This window comes from Oncorhynchus kisutch, unplaced genomic scaffold (genome assembly GCF_002021735.2).
Source record: "Oncorhynchus kisutch isolate 150728-3 unplaced genomic scaffold, Okis_V2 scaffold800, whole genome shotgun sequence".
NCBI classification, from domain to species: Eukaryota; Metazoa; Chordata; class Actinopteri; order Salmoniformes; family Salmonidae; genus Oncorhynchus; species Oncorhynchus kisutch.
In genome coordinates this window covers 137,501-148,100 of record NW_022262745.1, presented here as the reverse complement: position 1 = coordinate 148,100, position 10,600 = coordinate 137,501, and the positions used below count along the sequence as shown (strand labels likewise).

The 10,600-nt window shown below is 47.1% G+C and overlaps 1 protein-coding gene across 1 annotated transcript in view; it reads right to left on the bottom strand.

Moving 5' to 3' along the window:
* Positions 1-1,482: 1,482 nt before the first annotated feature.
* LOC109865146 (general transcription factor 3C polypeptide 3) overlaps positions 1,483-10,600 on the bottom strand; it is a 20,587-nt gene continuing 11,469 nt past the window's right edge. The window contains exons 14-20 of the mRNA XM_031816458.1: positions 9,159-9,301; positions 8,809-8,891; positions 5,780-5,834; positions 5,403-5,538; positions 4,479-4,603; positions 2,873-3,025; positions 1,483-2,604 (exon numbers count right to left, since the gene is read on the bottom strand). Coding sequence (XP_031672318.1) covers positions 2,482-2,604; positions 2,873-3,025; positions 4,479-4,603; positions 5,403-5,538; positions 5,780-5,834; positions 8,809-8,891; positions 9,159-9,301 — 818 coding nt within the window. The 3' untranslated portion in view covers positions 1,483-2,481. The remainder of the gene's footprint in view (positions 2,605-2,872; positions 3,026-4,478; positions 4,604-5,402; positions 5,539-5,779; positions 5,835-8,808; positions 8,892-9,158; positions 9,302-10,600) is intronic.

The following is a 10,600-nucleotide window of genomic DNA, read 5'->3' as shown; positions in this document are numbered from 1 at the left end:
CACATATGTGAAGTGTATTGTCGCCCACTCTAGCCTGGATACCCAAACGTGTTCGCTGTCAACCTGTCACACGTAGCATCACTTTCCGTGTCAGCCCAGCTCGCGAGTTCCCGGGATGAAAACAATAACAGCAAATCCCAGCGAAAACCCAGTACCCATTATGTAAGCACACCTCACTTACCGTCAAAATAACGTGGAACACCGTACCGTAATCGACACGGTAAACCCGCTTTCCCGTGTTCTTATTTAGGGTGAATTGTATGTACTATAACCAAGTAGCAGTAGCTAGCTACATGTTTATTTCCCGACGTCTGATCATGGACGACAGATCGGCACGGGCCGTGCCCCACCGACGGTCTGTGGACTCCCAGCCGTGATCCAGCGCTCTTTCGCGGCGGCACTGTGTCGCTCCCTTCCGCTCCCCTTCCAGTCTCCCGTCTGTCAAATGTCAGCCGCAAAATCTGGTTCTCGATCCGAGGTTGCGATATGTCATGTTAGATTTCATAGCATTGGTGGATAAACTCCGTTAGATTCTACCGAACCGTTACTTGACGTGCCAGTCTGCAGTAAAGAAAGCGCTCCTCTTCTCTTCATTATTTAGAAGACCCCATATCCGCTGCACTGCTTCCGCTCCTGTGGCAGCAACAGTGAATACGGTCCTGTTTTTGTAGCATCTCTCCTTGGTGACAGGTCGGAACGGTGTCAGCATATCGAGATATTAACTCAACACTTTTCCAACCCTTGAATCGCGTTGAAGAACTTTCTAGAAAGCGTTGTCTGGTCAACCGTGCGCTAGCTGGCGCGGCATAACGTTGTTTGGACCAGCGGCATCAGTCAGTACACGAGTATAGTGGATGAAAGTAGGCTAGATGTATCACTAGCACTATGAGGTAGCAGGGACAAGATGTTAGCAGATGGTAGAGAGATGGACGGAGGGATTTGGTCAATCTCACTTTTATAATCCCTGTAGCAAAACAAAGGAGCCAGTCAGATGTTTTTCCAGCAATATCAGGCTTCTGGGTCAGGTAAAAAAATAAAATGGCACCACAAATGGTTAATAAGCATATTTTTTTATTTCAGTGTATTCAAATACATTTTTCTACAAAATATATGTACACAAGTCAGAGTAAACATAAGGTGTTGTTGACAACAACAACAACAACATATACAAAACATGTTTCCATTTTTACATCTTTAGACAGTTTTTTTAGCAAGGCTGTGGAACAGGATGTAACCGACTGGGGTGATTTTAAATGTGACCCCTGGATACATCTAGTATTCCTACGGTATGACTTCCTACACATCCTACAGTGTAATAGTATTCCTATGGTATATATGACTTCCTACACATCCTACAGTGTAATAGTATTCCTATGGTATTGGTCAGGACATCACATGACATTACAGTGTTTCCCCTATATGCATTTAGCAGTGGCGGCCCGTGCTGCCACTCCCCCCAGAAAACATTATATATATATATATTTCTATGTAGAAAAGCTAATGGAGAGATATATTTTTTAAAAGATTATATTTGTTTAAATATTTTATTTTTATTTTACCCCCTTTTCTCCCAAATTTCGTGGTATCCAATTGTTTAGTAGCTACTATCTTGTCTCATCGCTACAACTCCCGTACGGGACGAAGGTTGAAAGTCATGCGTCCTCCGATACACAACCCAACCAAGCCGCACTGCTTCTTAACACAGAGCCATCCAACCCGGAAGCCAGCCGCACCAATGTGTCGGAGGAAACACCGTGCACCTGGCAACCTTGGTTAGCGCCCGGCCCGGCCACAGGAGTCGCTGGTGCGCGATGAGACAAGGATATCCCTAACGGCCAAACCCTCCCTAACCCGGACGACGCTAGGCCAATCGCCCTACGGACCTCCCGGTCGCGGCCGGTTACGACAGAGCATGGGCGCGAACCCAGAGTCTCTGGTGGCACAGCTGGCGCTGCAGTACAAAGATTATCTTTGAGAACAAAAAATATAATCACCAAAATAAAAACTAGAGTCAGGGAGAATCAAAAATTCCCCAAATATCATGTCATGGGGCCCCCATTGATTGTGTTATAATGTTTGAGTCATTCAGATAGCATAAGAACAAGGCATAAGCCACGACAAAATGTGTAGAATTGCAGGACATTTGTTTTTAAACTAAGCATTTTTCTCTTAGCACCATGACAAAATGTGTAGAATTGCAGCAAATTAGCTTTAAAACACCAAAATATCTCTGCTCATTTTCGGTCGGAGAGACCGTGTCATTGGCCACACCCACTACACTAACTTTGCCACTGCTGCAGAAAAACATATTTGGGGAAACACTATTTTATGCCATCAATTATGTCTCCTAATACACATCACATGGGACCTGATAGGTCGTTATACAGTTTAGTAATGAGGACCTGATAGGTCGTTATACAGTTCAGTAATGAGGGCCTGATAGGTCGTTATACAGTTCAGTAATGAGGACCTGATAGGTCATTATACAGTGCAGTATGTGTTGATGAGGTGTCGTACCATCTCAGTGTTTCCACTGGCCTGGTAGATGATTGACAGGTTGAAGGCTATCTCTCTACGCAGGTCTACCTGGTCATCCGCAATACCCTGTAGGAGAGAGATGAGGAAGAGATGAGGTGTGTGTGTCTGTAGTATATACCTCTAGTGTAAGAGGAGGGAAGCTGAGAGCCTTGTGGTAATAGTGAATGGAGAGGTGTGTCTGTAGTATATACCTCTAGTGTAAGAGGGAAGCTGAGAGCCTTGTGGTAATAGTGAATGGAGAGGTGTGTCTGTAGTATATACCTCTAGTGTAAGAGGAGGGAAGCTGAGAGCCTTGTGGTAATAGTGAATGGAGAGGTGTGTCTGTAGTATATACCTCTAGTGTAAGAGGAGGGAAGCTGAGAGCCTTGTGGTAATAGTGAATGGCGAGGTGTGCCAGGCCCATCTGCTGCAGGGCCCGTCCCAGGTTGTACATGCTCTCCTGGCAGGGCCCACGCTGCTCCACGTAACGCCACAGGAATGAGAATCCCTGCCACAACACACAGACACACACGTTATGACACAAAACACACACGACACACACATAGGGTCTACACACACACACGACACATAGGATCAATACACACACACACACACACACACATAGGGTCTATACACACAGGGTCTATACACATACACACACAGGGTCTATACACATACACACACAGGGTCTATACACATACACACACAGGGTCTATACACATACACACACAGGGTCTATACACATACACACACAGGGTCTATACACATACACACACAGGGTCTATACACATACACACACAGGGTCTATACACATACACACACAGGGTCTATACACATACACACACAGGGTCTATACACATACACACACAGGGTCTATACACATACACACACAGGGTCTATACACATACACACACAGGGTCTATACACATACACACACAGGGTCTATACACATACACACACAGGGTCTATACACATACACACACAGGGTCTATACACATACACACACAGGGTCTATACACATACACACACAGGGTCTATACACATACACACACAGGGTCTATACACATACACACACAGGGTCTATACACATACACACACAGGGTCTATACACATACACACACAGGGTCTATACACATACACACACAGGGTCTATACACATACACACAGGGTCTATACACATACACACAGGGTCTATACACATACACACAGGGTCTATACACATACACACAGGGTCTATACACATACACACAGGGTCTATACACATACACACAGGGTCTATACACATACACACAGGGTCTATACACATACACACAGGTCTATATACACACAGGTCTATATACACACAGGTCTATATACACACACACACACACACACACACTAGAAGTTGACCAATTATACAACTGTATAGAACCTATAGGATGTATCTATGAGACACAATACAACTGTATAGAACCTGTAGGATGTATCTATGAGACACAATACAACTGTATAGAACCTGTAGGATGTATCTATGGGACACAATACAACTGTATAGAACCTGTAGGATGTATCTATGGGACACAATACAACTGTATAGAACCTATAGGATGTATCTATGGGACACAATACAACTGTATAGAACCTGTAGGATGTATCTATGGGACACAATACAACTGTATATAGAACCTATAGGATGTATCTATGGGACACAATACAACTGTATAGAACCTGTAGGATGTATCTATGGGACACAATACAACTGTATATAGAACCTATAGGATGTATCTATGGGACACAATACAACTGTATATAGAACCTATAGGATGTATCTATGAGACCCAATACAACTGTATAGAACCTGTAGGATGTATCTATGGGACACAATACAACTGTATATAGAACCTATAGGATGTATCTATGGGACACAATACAACTGTATAGAACCTATAGGATGTATCTATGGGACACAATAGGAGTCTGACCTGCAGTATCAGCGGGTGGCGTTTAACCACAAACTTCTGAGACGCCATGTGGAAGAAGGTGAGGCCAACACACAGACTGTACAGAGGTTCATCTGGATTAGACCTGAACGCCTGAACATACTGACCTAGAGACAGAGAGAGAGACACAGAGAGAGACAGAGACACAGAGAGAGAGACACAGAGAGACACAGAGAGACACAGAGAGAGACACAGAGAGAGAGAGAGCGACACAGAGAGAGAGAGACACACACACAGAGAGAGAGACACACAGAGAGAGAGACACACACAGAGAGAGACACACACAGAGAGAGACACACACAGAGAGAGACACACACAGAGAGAGACACACACAGAGAGAGACACACAGAGAGAGAGACACACAGAGAGAGAGACACACAGAGACAGACAGCAGACAGAGAGAGACAGACAGAGAGAGAGACAGCGAGACAGAGAGAGAAAGAGACAGAAAGAGAGAGAGAGAGAGAGAGAGAAAGAAAGAGAGAGAGAGAAAGAGAGAAAGAAAGAGAGAGAGAGAAAGAGAGAAAGAAAGAGAGAGAAAGAGAGAGAAAGAGAGAAAGAAAGAGAGAGAGAGAAAGAGAGACAGAGACAGAAAGAGACAGAAAGAGACAGAGAGACAGAAGAGACAGAGAGACAGAAAGAGACAGAGAGACAGAGAGAGAAAGAGACAGATGAATTAGACAGAAAGAGACAGAGAGACAGAAAGAGACAGAGACAGAAAGAGGCAGAGACAGAAACAGAAAGAGACAGAGAGACAGAAAGAGACAGAGACAGAAAGAGACAGAGAGACAGATGAATTCCTACTTGGATTCCACATTAGGCTGGATGTGCATAAACCATTCCCCTGGCTAGAAGGTCATAGTTTTCTGTAGTATGCATCTGTAGTATGCATCTGTGTGGTCGTACCGAGTGCGTGTTTGAAGCTGCCAGACACCAGTGCGTTGTGTCCACTGAGAACACACAGGGCGTGGTTGTCTGGGTTCTTCATCATCAGACGCAGACAGAACCGATGATGACGCACGTCCTGGGAGTGAAGGGTCACCTGGTGGGAGAGGACAGGGAATTGTTAGGTTAGATTACTCGTTGGTTATTACTGCATTGTCGGAACTAGAAGCACAAGCATTTCGCTACACTCGCATTAACATCTGCTAACCATGTGTATGTGACAAATAAAATTTGATTTGACAGGGAGAATGAGTGAGCTGGTGTGTGTGTGTGTGTGTGTGTGTGTGTGTGTGTGTGTGTGTGTGTGTGTGTGTGTGTGTGTGTGTGTGAAGGATCACCTGGTTGAATACATTCCACAGCATGGGCCACTCCTGCTTCTCCATCAGCGTCAGTCTACAGACAGATGGATGGAGGTTAGAGGTCAATATGGTCCTCACACACTCAGAATAAGCCCTGGTACACCTCCTGATCTAACACACAATGAGTGTCTATGACTAGGAGGAAGCTGTTTCTGGAGTCAGCAGGACAGTCAGTCAGTAGGACAGACAGCCAGTCAGTCAGTAGGACATCTAGTCAGTCAGTCAGCAGGACAGTCAGTCAGTAGGACAGACAGCCAGTCGGTCATTAGGACAGCCAGTCAGTAGGACAGCCAGTCAGCAGGACAGCCAGTCAGTCAGTAGGACAGTCAGTCAGTCAGCAGGACAGTCAGTCAGTCAGCAGGACAGTCAGTCAGTAGGACAGACAGTCAGCAGGACAGTCAGCAGGACAGTCAGTCAGTCAGCAGGACAGTCAGTCAGTCAGCAGGACAGTCAGTCAGTCAGTCAGCAGGACAGTCAGTCAGTCAGTCAGTCAGTCAGTCAGCAGGACAGACAGCTAGTCAGCAGGACAGTCAGTCATCAGGACAGCCAGACAGTCAGTCATCAGGACAGCCAGACAGTCAGTCAGCAGGACAGTCAGCAGGACAGTCAGTCAGTAGGACAGAGGACAGTCAGTCAGTAGGACAGTCAGTAGGACAGCCAGTCAGCAGGACAGTCAGTCAGTCAGTCGGACAGTCAGTAGGACAGCCAGTCAGCAGGACAGTCAGCAGGACAGTCAGTCTGTCAGCAGGACAGCCAGTCTGACCTGATGTAATCGTAGGCCTTGCGGTAGTTATGGTCAGTAGGACAGTCAGTAGGACAGCCAGTAGGACAGTCAGTCAGTCAGTAGGACAGTCAGCAGGACAGCCAGCAGGACAGCCAGTCTGACCTGATGTAATCGTAGGCCTTGCGGTAGTTATGGTCATCAGGACAGCCAGTAGGACAGCCAGTCTGACCTGATGTAAGCGTAGGCCTTGCGGTAGTTATGGTCAGTAGGACAGCCAGTAGGACAGCCAGTAGGACAGTCAGTCAGTAGGACAGCCAGTAGGACAGCCAGTAGGACAGCCAGTAGGACAGCCAGTCTGACCTGATGTAATCGTAGGCCTTGCGGTAGTTATGGTCAGTAGGACAGTCAGTAGGACAGTCAGTAGGACAGCCAGTAGGACAGCCAGTCTGACCTGATGTAATCGTAGGCCTTGCGGTAGTTATGGTCAGTAGGACAGCCAGTAGGACAGCCAGTAGGACAGTCAGTCAGTAGGACAGCCAGTAGGACAGCCAGTAGGACAGCCAGTAGGACAGCCAGTCTGACCTGATGTAATCGTAGGCCTTGCGGTAGTTATGGTCAGTAGGACAGTCAGTAGGACAGCCAGTAGGACAGTCAGTCAGTCAGTAGGACAGTCAGCAGGACAGCCAGCAGGACAGCCAGTCTGACCTGATGTAATCGTAGGCCTTGCGGTAGTTATGGTCATCAGGACAGCCAGTCTGACCTGATGTAAGCGTAGGCCTTGCGGTAGTTATGGTCAGTAGGACAGCCAGTAGGACAGCCAGTAGGACAGTCAGTCAGTAGGACAGCCAGTAGGACAGCCAGTAGGACAGCCAGTAGGACAGCCAGTAGGACAGCCAGTCTGACCTGATGTAATCGTAGGCCTTGCGGTAGTTATGGTCAGTAGGACAGTCAGTAGGACAGTCAGTAGGACAGCCAGCAGGACAGCCAGCAGGACAGCCAGTCTGTCAGTAGGACAGTCAGTCAGTCAGCAGGACAGTCAGTCAGTCAGCAGGACAGTCAGTCAGTAGGACAGACAGTCAGCAGGACAGTCAGTCAGTCAGCAGGACAGTCAGTCAGTCAGCAGGACAGTCAGTCAGTCAGCAGGACAGTCAGTCAGTCAGTCAGCAGGACAGTCAGTCAGTCAGCAGGACAGACAGCTAGTCAGCAGGACAGTCAGTCATTAGGACAGCCAGACAGTCAGTCATCAGGACAGCCAGACAGTCAGTCAGCAGGACAGTCAGCAGGACAGTCAGTCAGTCGGACAGTCAGCAGGACAGTCAGTCAGTAAGTAGGACAGTCAGTCAGTAGGACAGAGGACAGTCAGTCAGTAGGACAGTCAGTAGGACAGCCAGTCAGCAGGACAGTCAGTCAGTCAGTAGGACAGTCAGTAGGACAGCCAGTCAGCAGGACAGTCAGCAGGACAGTCAGTCTGTCAGCAGGACAGCCAGTCTGACCTGATGTAATCGTAGGCCTTGCGGTAGTTATGGGCAGTAGGACAGTCAGTAGGACAGCCAGTAGGACAGTCAGTCAGTAGGACAGTCAGCAGGACAGCCAGCAGGACAGCCAGTCTGACCTGATGTAATCGTAGGCCTTGCGGTAGTTATGGTCATCAGGACAGCCAGTAGGACAGCCAGTAGGACAGCCAGTCTGACCTGATGTAATTGTAGGCCTTGCGGTAGTTATGGTCAGTAGGACAGCCAGTAGGACAGCCAGTAGGACAGTCAGTCAGTAGGACAGCCAGTAGGACAACCAGTAGGACAGCCAGTAGGACAGCCAGTCTGACCTGATGTAATCGTAGGCCTTGCGGTAGTTATGGTCAGTAGGACAGTCAGTAGGACAGTCAGTAGGACAGCCTGCAGGACAGCCAGCAGGACAGCCAGTCTGACCTGATGTAATCGTAGGCCTTGCGGTAGTTATGGTCAGTAGGACAGCCAGTAGGACAGCCAGTAGGACAGCCATTCTGACCTGATGTAATCGTAGGCCTTGCGGTAGTTATGGTCAGTAGGACAGTCAGCAGGACAGCCAGTAGGACAGCCAGTCTGACCTGATGTAATCGTAGGCCTTGCGGTAGTTATGGTCAGTAGGACAGCCAGTAGGACAGCCAGTAGGACAGCCAGTCTGACCTGATGTAATCGTAGGCCTTGCGGTAGTTATGGTCAGTAGGACAGCCAGTAGGACAGCCAGTCTGACCTGATGTAATCGTAGGCCTTGCGGTAGTTATGGTCAGTAGGATAGCCAGTCTGACCTGATGTAATCGTAGGCCTTGCGGTAGTTATGGTCCAGGAAAGCAGCCGACAGACCAAAGAACTCCAGCTCTTTCCTCTTCACCTAAACAACACATTACTGTCCTGTAGATTTAACCAACAAAGTGCTAAACAACACATTACTGTCCTGTAGATTTAACCAACAAAGTGCTAACAACACATTACTGTCCTGTAGATTTAACCAACAAAGTGCTAACAACACATTTAGAAAGATATAACAATAAATGAGTCATTTTTCAAATACAAAACATTTTCTTTATAATGAACAATGTCTTAAATTTTGATGACAGGAAGTGAAAGTGCCAGAAAACGGCAGCTGGTTCCTGTTTACCTTGACGTCATAGAAGGAGTAGAACTCCAGAGAAGAGTCTACCAGCAGCTCTGCCTCTTTAAAACGTTTCATCTCACACAGGGTACACACACACCTCACCAACAGTAACCACCAGTCCTCACGAGACAACACACTGGTCTTACCTGGGGAGGGAGGGAGGGGGAGGGAGAGAGATGGAAGTGAGAGAGAGAGAGAGAGAGAGAGAGAGATGGAAGTGAGTGAGAGAGAGATGGAAGTGAGTAAAAGAGAGAGAGAGATGGAAGTGAGTAAGAGAGAGAGAGAGATGGAAGTGAGTAAGAGAGAGAGAGAGATGGAAGTGAGTAAGAGAGAGAGAGAGATGGAAGTGAGTAAGAGAGAGAGAGATGGAAGTGAGTAAGAGAGAGAGAGATGGAAGTGAGTAAGAGAGAGAGAGATGGAAGTGAGTAAGAGAGAGAGAGATGGAAGTGAGTAAGAGAGAGAGAGAGAGAGAGATGGAAGTGAGTGATTGAGAGATGGAAGTGAGTAAAAGAGAAAGAGAGAGAGAGGGAGAGAGAGAGAGAGAGAGAGGAGAGAGAGAGAGAGAGAGATGGAAGTGAGTAAGAGAGAGAGAGATGGAAGTGAGTAAGAGAGAGAGAGAGATGGAAGTGAGTAAGAGAGAGAGAGAGATGGAAGTGAGTAAGAGAGAGAGAGATGGAAGTGAGTAAGAGAGAGAGAGAGATGGAAGTGAGTAAGAGAGAGAGAGAGATGGAAGTGAGTAAGAGAGAGAGAGAGATGGAAGTGAGTAAGAGAGAGAGAGATGGAAGTGAGTAAGAGAGAGAGAGAGAGAGAGATGGAAGTGAGTAAGAGAGAGAGAGAGAGATGGAAGTGAGTAAGAGAGAGAGAGAGAGATGGAAGTGAGTAAGAGAGAGAGAGAGAGATGGAAGTGAGTAAGAGAGAGAGAGAGAGATGGAAGTGAGTAAGAGAGAGAGAGATGGAAGTGAGTAAGAGAGAGAGAGAGAGAGATGGAAGTGAGTGAGAGAGAGATGGAAGTGAGTAAAAGAGAGAGAGAGAGGAGAGAGAGAGAGATGGAAGTGAGTAAGAGAGAGAGAGAGATGGAAGTGAGTAAGAGAGAGAGAGATGGAAGTGAGTAAGAGAGAGAGAGAGAGAGATGGAAGTGAGTAAGAGAGAGAGAGATGGAAGTGAGTAAGAGAGAGAGAGATGGAAGTGAGTAAGAGAGAGAGAGATGGAAGTGAGTAAGAGAGAGAGAGAGATGGAAGTGAGTAAGAGAGAGAGAGAGATGGAAGTGAGTAAGAGAGAGAGAGAGATGGAAGTGAGTAAGAGAGAGAGAGAGAGAGATGGAAGTGAGTAAGAGAGAGAGAGAGATGGAAGTGAGTAAGAGAGAGAGAGATGGAAGTGAGTAAGAGAGAGAGAGATGGAAGTGAGTAAGAGAGAGAGAGAGAGAGAGATGGAAGTGAGTGATTGAG